Here is a 19,190-nt window from a genome sequence, read left to right on the forward strand (position 1 = left end):
AACCATACCATTAATTTTATCTTAATGTATAAAAATAAAGATAACTATTGGATAGCCAAAAATAATAATAAAATTAAATATTTATTATCCATAATTGTAAATTATGAAAACATTGAAAAGTTATTTTAAATCCAAATATGTCAAAATAACATCATTAATATAATTGCTTTCAATTCATTTTTACACACACATAGTAGATTAAACACTATATCTATCTTCCAATTTAAGTAATCACTTTTGACTTCAAAGGAAAATGATATTAGAAAATAATATGATTCAACCCAAAAACTTAATTTCTTTAAGTTCCAACTAATGAGAAACATACACATGCAATAACCTTATTACAATAGATTAGTTTCTTCCAATTTTTTTTTTTAATTTTTTATTATTCAAATATCTAATAACCTAATTTGCCTAAAATTAATTATGACAATGATTAACCATCTAAAATCAAATCATAATGTCCATTTTTTTCTTAATCATAATCCACAATAAAGAATATTTATTTTGAATGAAGTGTAGACCACATTGTAAAGTTTGTCAATTCAAATAGTCATATGGATAACAAATAACTATTTTAAAATCATATTAGAATAGTTTATATTGTTATATGACCCATCAATTTTGTATGAAGTGTAGACCACGTTGTTTGACTATGACCGATGATAATGGAATTTTATTCTCTATGTAGTATTGATCACGTTATCAAGTCAAAAAGTTAAATCGTGCTCAAGTAAAACATCATTTAAAATTAAAAAAAAAAAATCAAAAGACCTTGACTCATTTAAAATTATGGGTTTTGAAAGTTGGAAGTAAAAATGGAGAAAGAAAAACCAAGAAAAAAAAGGCCCATATATTAGGCCTAGAAATTAGGCCCTTGTAGAAAGGAAAAAAAGATTTTCGAAAAAGGAAAATTAAATAAAATAAAATTTCAAATGAGCCAAAAGTTGCCTAGAAAATGGGCCGAAATAGGGGCCAAATAATAATAATAATAATAATAACCATACATCCATATTGAAGGTGATATCTTTTGAAACATTCAAGTCCACTTGAGATAGTAATAGATAAGATGATAATAGCCTTACAACCATATCGAAGGGTGATATCTTTTGAAACATTCAAAATCTTACAATGTTGAAGTCAATGAAAAATGTTGTCCACACAAGATGATAATAGATAAGTTTAAATAATAATAATAACCTTACAACCATATTGGAGGGTGATGCTTTTTGAAACATTCAAGTCCACACAAGATGATAATAACTTTACAACCATATTAAAGGATGATATCTTTCAAAACATTCAAGACCTTACAACCACATTGAAATATTTTAGACCTTACAACATTCAAGTCTATGAAAAATGTTGTCCACACAAAATGGTAGTGGATAAGTTTAATATTCTCAAATTATTATAAATCAAGCAAAGTCTAGCTTGGCCAATAATATTATAAACTTAAAAATTAATTATCCACAATTATAAATTATTTAAAGTTATTTTGAATCCAAATATGTCAAGTAGCCTCATTATTATAGTTGCATCCAATTTATTTTCCTATACACACATAATAGATTAAACACTATATTTGTCTTGCAACTTAAGTAATCAGTTTTTACTTCAAAGGAAATTGTGTTAGAAAATAATAAGATCCAAACCACAACTTAATTCCTTAAGTCCCAACTAATGAGAGACATACACATGATATAATTTTATGATAATAGATTAGTTCCTTCCAATTATTTTTTAATATATAAATATCTAATTACATAATTTGTCTAGATTTAATCATGAACAATGAATAACCATTTAAAATCAAATCATAATAGTCCCTTCCTTTAGACCCACAACTAGCTCCTCTCCACTTCTTAAGTCTTCACAAAAGATTCCTATTTCCACTTGGGAATCTTTTGTTAAATTTTTAATTCTATAATGTTTTCTCATTGCAAAATTAGGGTCTTTTTAATTTTTAATTCTATAACCCATAAAAACTTAACAAATAAATACAATTTTATAGATTTATTATATATATATATATAATGTTCACTAAAACATTATCATCTTTTTAACAAAAAAACATAATTTGTATTTTTATTATATATGAAATTTATCATTACATTATTTATTGAAACAATTATCATCCTTTATTTTGTATTTATTTCTTATAATTTAGTTTTTTTTAAGTAAAACAAAATTGGTGTGAATTTTTAAAATATTATAATTTATAGATAAATTTTTTCAAATTGTAATATTCATTTTTAATGAAAAAATATAGTTCAAATGTTTATCTAAAAATTAACAATTTCACAAACTTTTAATAAAAGATTAAAAAAAAAAGTCCACAGGATTTGTTCTTTCATGGTTTTATCTATTATCTCATATTATCCTTAGAAAAATGAATTTATATTAAAAAAATATTAGTTGATAAGATAACAACAAATCAATTTACTACATAACATAAATTAATAAAACCACTATGATATTTTAAACACCAATGATTTGTTTTTTCAAAATTATTTTTGAAAAATTATCCAATAGTCTACAATTTTTTTTTTTAAATAACCAAAATGTTAAGGTTCAATCATATTTTCTTAAAGTTATTTTTTGAAATTAATTTTCAAGATAGAAAATTAAGTAATCACTTTTGACTTCAAAGGAAAATGATATTAGAAAATAATATGATCCAACCCACAAACTGAATTCCTTTAAGTTCCAACTAATGAGAAACATCCACATGCAATAACCTTATTATGATAGATTAGTTTCTTCCAATTTTTTTTAATACAAATATCTAATAACTTAATTTGCCTAGATTTAATCATGGACAATGATTAACTATCTAAAATCAAATCATAATAATCCATTTTTTTCTTGATCATAATCCACAATAAAGAATATTTATTTTGAATGAAGTGTAGACCACGTTGTAAAGTTTTTCAAGTCAAATAGTCACATCGATAATAAATAACTATTTTAAAATCATATTAGAATAGTTTGTATTTTTTTATGACCCATCAATTTTGTATGCAGTGTAGACTACTTTGTTTGATTATGATCGATAATAATGAAATTTTATTCTCTATGTAGTATTGATCATATTATCAAGTCAAAAAGATAAATTGTGCTCAAGTAAAACATCCTTTAAAATAAAATAAAATCAAAATCAAAAGACTTTGACTCATTCAAAATTATGGGTTTCGAAGGTTGGAAGCTAAAATGGAGATGGAAAAACCAAGAAAAAAGGCCCATATAGTTGGCCCAGAAATTAGGCCCTTACAAAGAGAAAAAAAAAGTTTCAGAAAAAAGAAAATAAAATAAAATAAAAATTCAAATGGCCCAAAAGTTGCCTAGAAATGGGCCGAAATAGGGGCCAGAAAACTGTCCCTATAAGAGAAAAAAAGCTTCATAAAAATTATAGGGAGGCCCAAAATTGGCCCAGAAGTTGGGCCCAGGGATCTGACCCAAAAAGGGCCAAAAAGGCTGGCTGGGAGGGGATAAAAAAAAAGGGAGAATAATGTTTTGGGGGTAGATGGGCCCCCAAATTAACAAAAGGTCCATGTAACTCTTCAAATTGAGCCCAAGACCCAATGAAAGTATGGAAATTGAGTTGAAGGATATCATCCTTCAGTATTTCCAAAAATGCCCTTTGTTGATTTTGAGAAAAAAATTAATATTTTTTAAAAATACTTTTATTTAATTTAATATTTTTTAAAAATACTTTTATGTAATTTAATATTTTTTAAAATACTTTTATTTAATTTAATATTTTTTAAAAATAAATTTATTTAATTTAATATTTTTAAAAAATAAAATTATTTAATTTAATATTTAAAAAAATATTTAATTTAATATTTTTTAAATACTTTAATTTAATTTAATATTTTTGAAAAAAAATTATTTAATTTAATATTTTTGAAAACTACTTTTATTTAATTTAGTATTTTTGAAAAAAAAATTATTTAACTTAATTTTATAAAATATTTTATATGTGTTCTTAAAGGGTATATTTGTTCATTACTATTTCATATCCTTCAACTCAATTTGAAGAGTTATATGGACCTTTTGTTAATTTGGGGGCCCATCTACCCCCAAAAGATAATTCTCCCTAAAAAAAAGGGCAAACTGACCCAGCCCATTTTTATTGGGGTGGGTATGGTGGGGGTGGGCTTTGCTTGAGTGTGGGTGAGGGGAGGAAGAGGGGAGTATTGCCTTATGACACGGTGCCATGTGGCAACTCCAATTGAGATGCAGAACCCCACTTTTAAGCCCATAATATTGTCTTTAAGATTAACAACTTCTTATATTAATGTATAAAAATAAACATAATTATTGGATAGCCAATAAATTAATAGTTTGTTTTCTACGGTCAATATTTTAGATAAAATTAAAAGAAAAGTAATGAAATAATAAGGTGTGATTATGATTTCTGCTTAGCTCCTCATATTCCTTTGCATGGTGCTTTAGCTCTACTATAAAAATACATAATTTATATTTTTTGTTATTTATGAAATTTATCATGACATGGTTTATTGAAATATTTATTATCCATTTATTTTTTTTTTCTTATAATTTTTTTTTTAAGTTAAAAAAAATATTTGTGTGAAGTTCTAAAATATTATAATCCATAGCTAAAACATTAGAAAATCAAAATTAAATAAAATAAAAATTCAAAGGCTCTAAAGTTGCCAGAAAATGGGCCGATATAGGGGCCAGAAAATGGTCCATTTAAGGAGGCAAAAAAGGCGTCCAAAAAATTATATATGTAAAAAAAGAGAGGCCCAAAATTAGCCCAGAAATTAGGCCCAAAGATGGGACCCATAAGAAAGCCCAAAAGGCTGGCTGGTGGGGAATAAAAAAATAAATAAAAAGGGCCAAATTGGCCCAGCCTAGGAAAAGAGTTGAATTATTTTTAATTTATTTTTATATTTTATTAAAAACCATTTATTTTTAATTTAGTTATAATAATAAATTTATTTTTTCTTTGTAATAAGAATTGAATTAAATTTAATTTATATTAGATAAATTAAATTTACAAAATCAAAATAAAAAATAACTTATATAAATCAGTTTTTTATTTTTTATTATTTGAAAAGTGTTTTTAAAAATAGTTTACACAAAGGGAATCAAAATACCCTTTGTCAGTGATGAATTGAATTCCACTTATAAGTTGAAATTCATTTATTTGTTGTAACCATTTTTTATTTCATTCTCATGTTAAACATAATAATGAATGAAATGCCTATTCTAAATCCTTGTTCAGTATATTAAACATGATAATGATAAATATATTTTAATAATTTATAAATTTTATTTTATTAATATTTTAATAAATCTATAAATTTTAAAACTTAACAAATAAATACAATTTTATAGATTTATTAAATATTAAGATCTAAAAAAAATACATAATTTATATTTTTATTATATATGAAAAGTTATCATCACATTATTTATAGAAGCAATTATTATCTATTTATTTTGTTTTTTTTTTTCTTATAATGTAGTATTTGTTTTAAAGTAATTAAAAATTTAATGATTAGGCTATTAATTTTATCCTACAAAAAATAAATAAGGAGGATTATGAAAAAACAATGCCAATTACTTTTTGTCCCTTAAGAAAATATTTTATTGCATTAAAACTATTTTGTTTGAGACTTAAAAACAATGAACCACTTCACATCAAGCATAATCGTGGATTGTTAGTATACTCTTCTTTTATTGAACCTTTTTAATGTCCATAGATATTTGATGACTGTTAAAACAGTTTTATAATATATATATATATATATATAGAGTTATAATTAAACCGCTTCAAAGTTAAAAGGCCTTCTAAATACTCTTTTAGCTCCGAAGGTTGTTCTTTGTAAGGTTGGGAATATGATATATATATATATATATATATATTTAAAAAAAAAAACCCTTTGAGAAAGTGATTTTTTGAATTTAAGTTCTTTAATATATTAAATAAAAATTTTCTTTGCCTAAATATTAAAATAAATAAGTTGCATATGTTTTAAATAAAATATTAGATGAAATTTAAAGAAACTTTGATAGACCTTATTTGACTCATAGTTAAAAAAATAAATAAATAAATAAAAATTAACAAGTATATGCTTAATTAGAAGAACAAAAATTTTGCTTATATACTAACTTAGTAATTTTCTTGCAAAATAAATGGTGGAAAGGGGTATTATAAAAAGAGAAAAGAATATTATTAGTTTTGCTATTTAGAAAAGTCTCAATCCCATATGACTGTTTTTCTTGCAAATAGATAAAATGGTGGAAAGGGGTCCTAGAAAAAAACACTATTAAGGTATAAGAATATATTCTACTTGGATCTTATTTTGCCAAGCTTTTTATAATTATTAAAGAGTTTTTACATAATATTAAATGAAGAATAGCTAAATTAAAATATAAAAAAATAGAAAATCTTCTCGGCTAATACTCAAAACTTAAAAATTTCAAAACTTTTATTTTAGTCATGAGATGCTAAAATCTAATAAATAGAAGCTATCAAGGAATTTCAATAAAAATATATTTATGCAGAATAGTTAAAAGAAAGATGACAAAATTTCTTTTACTTCACTTAAGTAAATAAGTCATGGAAATTTATTGGCCACTTAGAAAATGATAAAAACATTTACCAATTTTTTCCACCAATGATGTAGGATTATTGATCAAATCACTCAACACCTTAAGGATTGGTCTTACAAAATTAGAGATTTATTATACACAATCATAGCCAGGCTTTCAAAGAAAATGTTAAAAGGAGTTAAGGCAATTTAGCTTCAATTATTGGGGTTATTCGGTTGAATCTCATTTTCTACATATTCTTATTTCACACACATAAAAAATAAAAAATAAAAAATAAAAATAGACATAAGAAACCCTTGGCTTTTTGGTTTTTTTTTTTTTTCACATTTAAAAACTAGTTTATTTTTCTACCAAGTTTAGAATGTCTTATCAAAAAAATTAAAAAGGACAATAAATTTCTATATATATCAAAAAGTTTATATAACATTAATTTATGTCTTCCCTCATTGTGAATGACCCATGGAAAAAGTTATAATCTTTTATTGAATGTAACCATTTTTAGGTCCAAAACATATAACATCGTAAAAGCAACTAAGTTAACAACCATCTCACCATTCATAATATGAAAAAACTTTATAACCATATTGAAGTAGTGATATCTTTTCAAATTTTCAAATATTCAAATTTATGGAAAATGTTGCCCACTTAAGTAATAATAGTAGATAAGTTTAATGTTCTCAAATTATTATAAATGAGAGAAGACTAACTTGACTAATCATATTATAAAATTATAGATTTATTACATATGATTGTAAAAAAAATATTAAAAATTGAAGGACATTTAATTCAATTACTACATCTAATCTTGAATAGTTCATCAAAGCAAACATCAAATAAAGAAAGTTAAAATCAACATATGCCAAAGTAGCATCATTAAGGTTATTTAATTGCATCCAATTTGTTCTTTTATACATGCATATAGATTATATTATATATATGTTTGGCAACTTAAGAAATCAATTTTAACTTCAAAGGAAAATAGTATTAGAAAATAATTTGATCCAATCCACAAACTTAATTTTTGATGTCCAAGTTATCAGAAACATACATATAATCACATTACCTTATGTCATAAAAGATTAGTTTCTTCCAAATTATTATTATTATACAAATTTTAAATCACGTAACCATGGAGAATAAATAATCATTTAAAACTAAAATCATATGGTCCATATATATTTTTCTTGACCATGAACCACAATAAAGAATATTTATTTTGTATGAAGTGTAGACCACTTTGTAAAGTTTTGTCATGTCACAAAGTCATATTAATAATAAGCCCATTATAAAGAATACTTATTTTATATAAAGTTTAGACCATGTTGTTAAATTTTGTCAAGTCAAAAAGTCTCATGATGTTTAAGTAAAATATCTAGGTATGAATTTATATGAAATCTAAAAGACCTAAAAATTGAAATCATATTAGTCTTTATTTTGTTTGATCATGACTAATACTGAACTTTATCCTCTACATAGTATTAACCATGTTAACAAGTCAAAAAGCTAAACCATGTTTAAGTAAAACATTTCCCAAAATTTAAAACAAAAATAAAAAAAAGAAAAAGAAAAAAATAAAAGAAAAGAAAAGAAAAGGACCTTGACTTGGTCCTTTAATTTTGTCATTAAGATAATTTTTGTTATTATAATATAGGATAAAAAGAAGTGTCTATTCGTCATCAAAACAATAATAAAGGAAAAATATACTAATTTAAATTAAAAGAAAATTGTTAAATAACACCATAATAAATGAAAAATAGATTTTAGTCCACACAACCACTTTGTTCATATAGAAATAAAAGAAAAATAGAAAAATATTATTATAATAAAGAGAAAATACTTGTATGAACTAGTTTATCTACATGAAGTATGGACTATGTTATAATATTTTGTCTACTCACAAAGTTATACATTGATTGGAGTCTTCTTTTCTCATTAAAATAATTTTAGTCATTTTTCGTTCTTATTACACTACAACAAATGTGGGATTTTTCCATGTACTAATTTGTACTTAAAAAAAGAGCATATCATGGTCAAAAAAAAGTTTTTTTTTGTGGCAAGGTTGTTGCTCTAAGTCCATGAATAATCATTTTTTACCATAACAAATCAATTTCATAGCCAAAAAAGGTAAAATTTTGCCATAAAATAAACTTTGTGGCAACATGTTTTTCACCACAAAATAAAACTTGTAGCAACATATCACTTTTTCCACAAAACAAATTCATAGCAAAAATCAAAATTTTCTATGAAAACAAAATTCATGGTAAAAGTTCACTACGAAAAATATTTATGGTTTATGATTAAATTCCACCATAAAAAAAAATTGTGGCCAAATTGCTATCTAAAGAGCATCACTGATCATTCTGCCATTGTTGTCCCTCAATGCTAAAATCTATAATGAATCATTAACTTGACATGAATTAGGATCAATATAAAAAATAAAAAAAAATAAAAACAAAAGATGAACTTAGCTAAAAACAATTAAAGCCTATAAATTCACACAAAGAATATTAATAATTTAATCATTTAATATCAATATTACATCCTTTAACACACTCAGCTTAGTATGAATAAGATGTCACACCACTGCTAAACCCATGCTCTTTTCTTGGACGTAGCGATATCATCTCCTTGAGCTTTAAGTCATCACAAGGAGCACTGGGATCAGAAACAAATGTCCGGAACAGCAATTCTGCCTTCAAGCATGTTCACAACTGATGGCATAGCTGGCCTGACTGCTGGAGAGACGTTTGTGCACAGGAGAGCTATGTTGATCATCACCATGATCTCTTCCTTGTTGAAGTCTAAGCCCAATCTGGGGTCGACTAGACCCATCAAATTCCCCTTCCCTTTTAATGAGTGCCTAGAGATCGAGCAAGAAAGAAAATACAGTAAGAGAATTTCTTGTGCTGCAATAAGACTCTATTTGTTTCAACATATGCTGAATGAAGCCATGGAAATGTCACAACCACATTGAATGAGTTTAATATTTGGTATGTGATGAATGGGATGTGCCCAGCTAGCCTGCTACCCAGAAAGACGCATGCTAATACAGGGGTTTGCTCAAAGTGGTCCAGGCAGGTCCTTGATGACGTCTTATTACTAATACGGTAATACCACACAATTTGTATAATTGAAGTCATTCAGGAAGAGAGCATATACTACCTGCTTCTTCGTATAAGGTTGAAAAGGAAGCAATACATGTAAGTACTAGTAGTATTGGGGCAAAATTGTTTTGTTTGAACAAATTTTTGTTCAAGAGAGCCTATTTTATCCATATTAAATCATGAACTAGGAAAATGGTCCAAAGGATGCCATGAATTAGAATATAACTTCGGCCCAAGATAGGAAAATGTAGTTGCCATGATGTGGTGTCTATATATTTTAATATATACAATTCGAGAGCCATGGTTAAGGGTTCATGATTTGGATCCAATTCACTTCCACTTTGGTCAAGCTGGGAAATTTATACTCTAGATGTATACTCTAGGTTCCCAACAGGTTTTACTGCTTGTAGTTTAGACAGCCATTCATCCTTGAAGATGCTTCCCGACACAAATAACAAATCATGCTGTTAAAATTATGCAATCAGCCTAGATGGATAAGAATGAGAAAATTCAGAAATGACAAATACAATAAAGAATGTGATCGAAATTACCCAATCAAGACGATAGATGCATTCCTCTTTTGACCTATAAGTAGTGTTGCTTCTTCCACTGACAATTTCCAAGGCAACAATTCCAAAACTGTAAACATCTGCTTCTTCCACTGCAAATGCGAGTTTGATTTTACACAAATTTTCCATTTGGAATGAAGGATAAACACTGGAGATCAAAAGCAAAAACTTCTAGGATGTGGTTTCCAAAGTGATATCAGTTGAATGGGCAATCATAGACGAGAAGAAAAACAAGTTGAATGCCTTGATGGTATTTTTCACAAAAGTTTAGGGAGCTCAAGTGCCTACTGCAGGAAATTCCTAGTTTTTATTCCACTGAAGGCATAAATGCATAAATGCCATGTTCAAGCATCAATCATTCCAATACTTTCTTATTTTCATAAGTACTCAGCAGATCAGGACCATCAAATCCAGAATTACATTCTACTCTCATTGCTCTCAAAACAAATTAGCTCAAACTAATTATAAAAAAAATGATATTTAATTCGATGAAGCAATTCAAAATTAACACTTGCTTGCGCATCCTTATGAAAAACAAGTTGTTTTACACAAGAAAGGGGCAGAATCTGTGATGGGAGCACAAATCAAGGGACCTAAAAGAGTTCCTAGTTCGTGTTGATTGAGCCACTACATAAAAGTTCATATTTGCTTAGGTTGACGATGATGGCAAGCTTTTAGATTTTGATTGCATCAGAGAATTTGGATGGAGGCAAAGATGCTACATGGTTATTCTTGAATAACCATTTGCTATTCTGCGAGCAATGACTCTCTACCCACCCTTGGTTGCCTTGCTGCTCATTTGTTGAAAAGGAACACATAAGTAAAATCTACACATTTCTACTTTTTAACTTTCCATTCTCTTAATATGCGTGAAATCTAAGATAATCAGAAACACATCACAAAAAGAGAGCCTGAAAACAGATCCTTAGTCCAAAAAGGAGGAGGACCATGCTGAACAATATCTAGCCTGTTAATGCAAGATATTGTAGCATAACACAAATGAGATTGAGTGAAACAAATTTTTCATGGTAGTTCCTAGAATCATAAGTATGAGAGATTCATCACAAAATATACTTCAAATCAATTTGCATACTCTCTAATGGTAGCATGTTATCCTCTAGTTCATTATTTTCATTAATTGACACAGAATCAGTAGAAATAGAATCAGATTTTACTTGAAACCCTAAAAAGTGCTGACCTCAAATTACTGGTTGTTTGGATCAACAGACTTGAGCATGAGGTCATTATGTCCAGACTTTGAATCCTCCTCTGGCTAGGGCTTCGAAGCCCCACTCTCTTTCTAGGTTTCATTGTTTTGCTCCTCTTGCCCACTTTGTGCTATTTCAGATACCACATTCTCACTAACCATAGTGCTAGTTTCGACAAAAATTACATTTCCTGAATAAAATTTCATTTAAAGAATAATAAATTCTATTAATCACGCAAAGTAAAAAATAAGATAGGTGCGCTACTTGAACCTGCTAAGACATCAAATTTTCGATTATACTCTAGATGTATACTCTGGGTTCCCAACAGGTTTTACCGCTTGTAGTTTAGACAGCCATTCATCCTTGAAGATGTTTCTCGACACAAATAACAAATCATGCTGTTAAAATTATGCAATCAGCCTAGATGGATAAGAATGAGAAAATTCATAAATGACAAATACAAGAAAGAATGTTGTTGAAATTACCCAATCAAGACGATAGATGCATTCCTCTTTTGGCCTATAAGTAATGTTGCTTCTTCCACTGACAATTTCCAAGGCAACAATTCCAAAACTGTAAACATTTGCTTCTTCCACTGCAAATGCGAGTTTGATTTTACACAAATTTTCCATTTGAAATGAAGAATAAACACTGGAGATCAAAAGCAAAAACTTCTAGGATGTGGTTTCCAAAGTGAAATCAGTTGAATGGGCAATCATAGACGAGAAGAAAAACAAGTTGAATGCCTTGATGGTATTTTTCACAAAAGTTTAGGGAGCTCAAGTGCCTTTTGCAGGAAATTCCTAGTTTTAGTCCTAACGGACATTAACCTAACCCAATTTATCAAGTCCAGGAATCACAAAGAGAGTTGCTGCCTGAAACCATTTGGAAAATTAAAGGCATAAATACCATTTTCAAGCATCAGTCATTCCAATACTTTCTTATTTTCATAAGTACTCAGCAGATCAGGACCATCAAATCCAGAACTACATTCTACTCTCATTGCTCTCAAAATAGATTAGCTCACACTAATTATAAAAAAAAAATGATTTTTAATTCAATGAAGCAATTCAAAATTAACACTTGCACATCCTTATGAATAACAAGTTGTTTTACACATGAAAGGGGCAGAATCTGTGACGGGAGCACAAATCAAGGGACCTAAAAGAGTTCCTAGTTTGTGTTGACTGAGCCACTACATAAAAGTTCATATTTGCTTAGGTTGACGATGATGGCAAGCTTTTAGATTTTGATTGCATCAGAGAACTTGGATGGAGGCAAAGATGCTACATGGTTATTCTTGAATGACCCTTTGCTATTCTGCGAGCAATGACTCTCTACCCACCCTTGGTTGCCTTGCTGCTCATTTGTTGAAAAGGAACACATAAGTAAAATCTACACATTTCTACTTTTTAACTTTCCATTCTCTTATATGCATGAAATCTAAGACAATCAGAAACACATCACAAAAAGAGGGCCTGAAAACAGATCCTTGGTCCAAAAAGGAGGAGGACCATGCTGAACAATATCTAGCCCGTTAATGAAAGATATTGCAACATAACACAAATGAGATTGAGTGAAACAAATTTTTCATGGTAATTCCCAAAATCATAAGAAGAATGAAGTATGAAATGCCCTGAGAGATTCATCACAAAATATACTTCAAATCAATTTGCATACTCTCTAATAGTAGCATGTTATCCTCTAGTTCATTATTTTCATTAATTGACACAGAATCAGTAGAAATAGAATCAGATTTTACTTGAAACCCTAAAACAGGGCTGACCTCAAATTCTTGGTTGTTTGGATCAACAGACTTGAGCATGAGGTCATTATGTCTAGACTTTGAATCCTCCTCCGGCTAGGGCTTCGAAGCCCCACTCTCTTTCTAGGTTTCATTGTTTTGCTCCTCTTGCCCACTTTGTGCTATTTTAGATACCACACTCTCACTAACCATAGTGCTAGTTTCGACAAAAATTATATTTCCTGAATAAAATTTCATTTAAAGAATATTAAATTCTATTAATCACGCAAATTAAAAATAAGACTAACTAAACATTAGTTGCTGAAAAATATAAGATAGGTGCACTACTTGAACTATTGACTGTGAACCTGCTAAGACATCAAATTTTCTACCTTTCTTTCCAGAAATTCTAATATGATTTTGCACAACTCAACTAGAATAACATTAAACACTAGCCAATGAATTTTCTACTTTTATAGTATAACATTAAAATCTATGCCATTGAATTTTTTATTATTACATGGCCTGCATATATATCCAGATTAATACAATGTAAGTTGCAACACAATAGCATAACAACTAATTCAATGCATTCATTTACAAAAATGCCTGTAACAAAGAATTAAGCACATAATTAAACTACCATAATACCTACACCTAACAGAAAACACTCATCAGCCAAATTATGTGAAATGAAATGAAATTCTGAAACCCTAGTACCCTATTTGGATACCAAATCGTTCATCATTAATTCCTCCCACGGAATTAAACCTTTTGTAAGCGCTTGACATTAGTTGAGAGGGAAATTTCATTTTCAGAAAACTAGAAGAAAATACGACACACAATCATGAAAATTTCTCCCCCTATCAATTTCCTCTCGGTTTTCTCTGCAACCAAACGAAGGGTAAGGGTTTTTGAAAAAACTAAAAAAATCGAACAAATTGCATATGCGAGTATAGATAGGGAACCTTAAAATCGAAGCTTTTCCTCTTCCAGATTCTTCTTCTAATCATCAACACCGTCCATTTCTATAAATTTCAGTCAAATATACAGATAATATTAGACGCTTACATGCTGATAGAGAGAGAAAGTAGAAATTGTAAAATTTTAAAATCCATCAACTCTGCTAGAAACTTCCAAGCAAATCAACAGTAACAGTGGTGACAAAATTGAATTTTTATACTAATACAAGTGCTAGGACTAGGCGGCTTCAATATCACTCTACAAAAATTCAAAATTCAAATTGAATTTTCTTTCATTTTCCTAAACCTTCACGGCAACCAAACGCGAGTTGGGGCTAAATATCTCCACACCACACCCTAAAAACTCCAAACATCAAGAATATGAGACAATCGACAATGAAAACTCTAAATATCCAAAGAGAAAAAACAGAGAATTGAAGAGAGAGTTAGAGACCTAGATAGATTGATTGACTTGAGAGAGGTGATCAGAGGAGAGGTGAGGCAAAAGGTATTTTATTATATAATTGAATTAAAAAATAAAAATAAAAAATTATTTGACAAAACAACTTATTTCAACAAGTTTTTTATTTTTGAATTTTTTTTTTAAATATAGAGAATTAAAATACCTTTTGTTAAAGATTAATTGAAATCCCACTAAATTTATCATAAACAAATATTATTAATTAATTTATTTTGTATTTATTTGTTATAATTTAATATTTATTTTAAAGTAGATAAAAAAATTTGTGATTTTTAAAACATTATAATTCATAGTTAAAAATTTTCAAATATTAATATTCATTTTAATTAAAAATTATAGTTCAAATGTTTGTCTAAAAATTAACAATTTCACAAAATTTTTGTAAAATATAAAAAATAGATAAAAATATTTAAATGATTTTTCAATAGCATGACATTGTCAAATAATTTAAGTTTTTGCAGTTCATTTGTTTTGTATCATTGTTTTTATCTTTTATCTAATATTATTATTGGCAAAATGAATTTATATTAAAAGAACTAGTTGATGAGAATTTACAACATTTATAATTTATATTACCAAATTTCAATATTAATATCTAAATTTTATAAATTTTACTAAAATAAAAATTTAATAATATATATGAAATTATTTATTAAAACAATTACTATTCATTTATTTCTTATAAGTTAATATTTGTTTTCAAGTAGATGATTTTTTTTTTTTTGTGAATTTTTAAAATATTATAGTTCCTAGTTAAATTTTTTGAAATATTAATATTCATTTCTAAAATTGTTCAAATGTTTATCTGAAATAAAACAATTAGTGAAAGAAAAATTATTTTTAAAAAATAATTAGCTATTTTCTCTTAGACAATTAAGTAAAAAACAAAAGGTCTAACTTTGATACCAATTGTGAAAAAAAAGCTATTTTGATTTAAATAATCATTCAAGAGTGGGGTGAATTAGGTATTGAAACTATTTTAAAAAATAATCAACTTAAGCAAGTTATGTAAAGGATAAGAATGAATAGAGAGTAATATAAAGAAATTAAGGGAATAATATTGCAAACTCTTTTATAATGGTTTGGGAAGCTGCCTATATCCACTCTCCTCAAGCTGGTAATAGGGTGAAGGTTACACTTAGATTCCAAGGTTCCAATAGACCTTTACAAACTCTTCAAGTAAAATGCCTACTTGAATACTTCTCTCACTATATTAAATACTGCAGTAATTTTGAATTTATGATATGAATGCAAGGAGATTATAATAATTTCTCCCTGTTCAATTGTCTAAACTCGCCCTGCTTTGTGCTTAATCTTTGAACTTTTGACAAGATTTTGCAAAGATTTTAGACAGCATCTACAAAATTCCACTTTCTCATTGAAAATATGAGCCACGATTTTATATGAATTGGTTTACATCCTTTCAATTGTTATTATTATTTTTTTTATGTTTTGATTTATCATGAGTTAATGAAGTGCTTATACCACTACAGGCAATTAAAAATGTCAAAGCCAATGCTGCTGGACTAACTCGGGCTAACAATGCAAAACCTGAGGCCCCTAAACCTGAGTCCTCAACTGTATTGTCTAATGCTACATCTGAAGCCTCTATGAATTTGCAGAAGGCTCAGCTATCATCTGGGCTTCCTGCAGATTTTTTTGATAATCATGTGACAAAGAAGCAAAAATCTGGTAAGAAAAAAACTGACATCCAACTTAAGCTTGACATTCATAGGGGCCAATACAGATTCAATATCTTCTCCTTGCAAAAACAAGGACTTGCTAGATTTCAGCCAAAATGACTCAAGTTGGGCCCTGAAGCCCTTTGAAACACCCTTTCAGGTGGTTAAGAAAGCAAAAGGTGTTTGGTCTGTTAAGCTGACAAGTTTTCTAGAAAAACCAAGTAATAGAACTTTCTAGGATTTTTCATTTGCTTCTTCAACACTGTCTTTGACTGTTGATAAATTCCTGCAGACATGACTGTAATCGCAAGTTGTTATTAGTCTGGCAATTTGTTCTATATTCCCTAGTTGAAATTCAATTGCCCATTTTTGGGATTTGACTTGATCCTGGTAACCTGTGGTTTTAGAGGAATAATTTATATTTCATAATGTATCTCTAGGAAATGATGCGGTCAAGTTCCTAGATCCAGATTCATACAACAAGACTGGGGGTTCTGCTTCTGCTCAAACTCAGTCAATGGAGCCTCTTGAGTCGAAAAACAATTTAGACAGATTGTCCAGTTCTCACTCTGAAAAGATGGGAAAAAGTGGAATTCATCATGCCAGGGACCTTACCCAGACATCAGGAAAGATTGTTGGTTCAGAAACCAAGGAAGTAAAGGGTGCTCTTCCTGAAGGCTTCTTTGACAACAAGGATGCTGACCTTCGTGCGCGTGGTATTGTGCTTGTTAAGCCGGATGTCAAGTAAGTTCTTGCTTCTGTTATATAAATTTATTTCTTTAAAATGTCACTATCATCTGACAGGGAGTGTAATAGATTCTCTGGAATAGTATTCCCTTCCTTTGATTCTTTTATCTCCTCTAGTACTGTTTCTTTTCTATCAAATTAGAGAAACAAGGTCTGAGAGGGTCTCAAAAGTGTGTAAAGAAAATTTGAAGAATTATTTTTCAGCACTCACTGGTCCATCATTGTCATTTTTGAAGCTTTGTCATCTTTTCATCATCGTTGTTATCATCATTGTGATTATCATCTTCTAATTTTTAACCTAAAAACAAAGCAAATACATAGGTCCTAGGTTGTGCTTAGAAGCTTTATTTTGGGCAATTTTAATTGGTGGATAAATTTCATGAGTCCTTTTTGGATGCTTGTGGTAGGGTTTGAGTGGGAAATCTTTAAACCTTCTCTTTGATAAAAATATCATTGGGAAAAAAATTAGGACTCTGCCTAGTACTCACAGGTGTATGTGAATTCTGTACATCATAACTGTAGTGTAGTGAAATAAACCTTGGTATAATTTAGCAGGGGAGGGTGTTGGAGAGGACTGGCTGTGTTAAAAACCTTAGTGAGCCTCAGTGGAGGTTTCTCTGATTCGTGGGGAAGTTTATTTTTGATAGCGTAGGGACCTTTTAACCCTACAGCATAATGGCATGTGTTTCATTGGATACTTGAGATGATCAGAAATTGCCATGTATGATTGCATTACTTGGAACACTGAATTAACCTTGTTAAGAAATGTTAAATCCTGGTCAGGGACGAGTACAAAGAATTTGAAAAGTTGATACAGGAGGATTTGAAGGAGGTGGACAACCGTTTGGAAGAAGAAGAGGTCAGGATCATTTATTCCTGACCTCAATACATAGAATCCTTATTCCCAAACTTTTTTCACTAAGCAAATGAATTCCAAATTAAATAAAACTTAATGCATTGGATTCATTAACGAGTCTAGTAATTTTTAAAATTAATCTAAAACTTAAATAATAATATAATCAATACTAGAAATTTATGAAAAAAAATGGTTTAAAATAACTCTATTGTTTTTATTTTACATAGAATTATTATTTTCTATTTTTTTAACCAAGCAAATAAGCTTCAAATTAAATGAGGCTTAATGTGTTGAATTTATCAATAAGTTTATTAATTTTTAAAAATAATTTGAAAGTCAAATAATAAACTCATTAATACTAGAAATTTATGGATAAAAATTGTTTCATAATGATTGTTATTTTTATAAACTCATCATCAATACATATTGCATTAATGATTAAATTATTAATTTCTTTAAGTGTATGTATGAGCAACATCTTACACTGATAACATAATTTTTAACTTTAAACAATCAATAATTTAATAGGTAGTAATATATATCTTTAATAATAGATACAATGATCATATAAATCTATCATTGTGGTATTTCCACCAAGTTTGAATTTAATATTCATCCCTGTGCATGTGGACATATAAAATGATCATGGGAAGGGGTGGGTTTGTAATTCAAGGAATAAAAATGTAACACAAAAGGTAGATGACTACATAGTATTTAAATTACAAATAATAATTCTTGAGAAACAATATATAATGATATAGTAGGCTTGGGTAAATCATTGATGAGTTGCTTCAATTTAATTTTCATAGAGTAGTGAAATGTAATAAATCTTCATTAGTGTAATGAAGATTAATTGTAAAAATTTTGGAAAATCTTATGGGACTTAGTTTATTCTATGGGTCCCAATTGTTGCATTTGAGTTATTGATCATTTTTCTACATTATGATTTAAATTATGAAATAGAAAAATAATGGTGCACGATATGGAGTTAGGCTATGACTCATTCATTAGTGAAAAAATTGTAATTTTGCCAAACCTAGTTTACATAAGCAAAGCCATGCGATAGGTTAGAGACACAATCTCTAGGTAGAAGCGTAGGAGCCATGATCCCTTTCTTTCTCTCTATTGTTTGATTGTCATTTGGTAGTCTGTAAATTTAAAATTAGAATTTTCTTCTAATACTTTTTAATCAAAAGTTTTTAGGGGGCTATTATTAATTTTACTTACAATGGGAAAAAATATTTGT

General features: G+C 28.3%; 2 protein-coding genes across 17 annotated transcripts; one reads left to right on the forward strand and one right to left on the reverse strand.

Annotated features, from left to right (window-relative positions):
* Window positions 1-9,055: 9,055 nt before the first annotated feature.
* LOC117922297 (probable LRR receptor-like serine/threonine-protein kinase At1g53430) lies at window positions 9,056-14,683 on the reverse strand. Of its 16 annotated transcripts, XR_004652467.1 has the most exons (8): window positions 14,633-14,683; window positions 14,486-14,535; window positions 14,185-14,244; window positions 13,259-13,458; window positions 11,958-12,831; window positions 11,463-11,870; window positions 10,247-10,356; window positions 9,056-9,451 (listed from the first exon to the last, which is right to left on the reverse strand). XR_004652467.1 is itself a non-coding variant. In XM_034840385.1 (6 exons), the coding sequence occupies exons 3-6, from the start codon at window positions 12,102-12,104 to the stop codon at window positions 9,150-9,152; spliced, it is 516 nt and encodes a 171-aa protein (XP_034696276.1). In that variant the 5' UTR covers window positions 12,105-12,831; window positions 13,259-13,458; window positions 14,633-14,683; the 3' UTR covers window positions 9,056-9,149. The 16 variants fall into 16 exon arrangements, 11 of the variants coding, with proteins under 11 accessions (XP_034696276.1, XP_034696275.1, XP_034696281.1 ...); XR_004652466.1 differs by lacking the exon at window positions 14,486-14,535; XR_004652464.1 differs by having other exon boundaries at window positions 14,185-14,535.
* A 1,053-nt stretch (window positions 14,684-15,736) lies between these two features.
* On the forward strand, window positions 15,737-17,968 carry LOC117921867 (zinc finger protein 830-like). Its single transcript, XM_034839819.1, has 4 exons — window positions 15,737-15,790; window positions 16,153-16,351; window positions 16,782-17,085; window positions 17,872-17,968. Exons 1-4 carry the CDS (start codon window positions 15,737-15,739, stop codon window positions 17,966-17,968), a joined length of 654 nt encoding a protein of 217 aa, XP_034695710.1.
* Window positions 17,969-19,190: the final 1,222 nt, after the last annotated feature.

This window comes from Vitis riparia, chromosome 9 (assembly GCF_004353265.1).
Source record: "Vitis riparia cultivar Riparia Gloire de Montpellier isolate 1030 chromosome 9, EGFV_Vit.rip_1.0, whole genome shotgun sequence".
Classification (NCBI taxonomy): Eukaryota; Viridiplantae; Streptophyta; class Magnoliopsida; order Vitales; family Vitaceae; genus Vitis; species Vitis riparia.

Excerpts from the sequence above, each read along its gene's own strand:
- LOC117921867 (XM_034839819.1), top strand. The coding sequence starts at position 15,737 with ATGGTTTGGGAAGCTGCCTATATCCACTCTCCTCAAGCTGGTAATAGG. Across the intron at positions 15,791-16,152 it reads AAGCTGGTAATAGGGTGAAG|GCAATTAAAAATGTCAAAGC; the intron begins GTTACACTTAGA and ends ATACCACTACAG. Across the intron at positions 17,086-17,871 it reads CTTGTTAAGCCGGATGTCAA|GGACGAGTACAAAGAATTTG; the intron begins GTAAGTTCTTGC and ends AATCCTGGTCAG.
- LOC117922297 (XM_034840385.1), bottom strand. The coding sequence starts at position 12,104 with ATGGAAAATTTGTGTAAAATCAAACTCGCATTTGCAGTGGAAGAAGCA. Across the intron at positions 9,452-10,246 it reads GCATCTATCGTCTTGATTGG|GCACTCATTAAAAGGGAAGG; the intron begins GTAATTTCGATC and ends CTCGATCTCTAG. Across the intron at positions 9,268-9,310 it reads CCAGCAGTCAGGCCAGCTAT|GACATTTGTTTCTGATCCCA; the intron begins GCCATCAGTTGT and ends ATTGCTGTTCCG.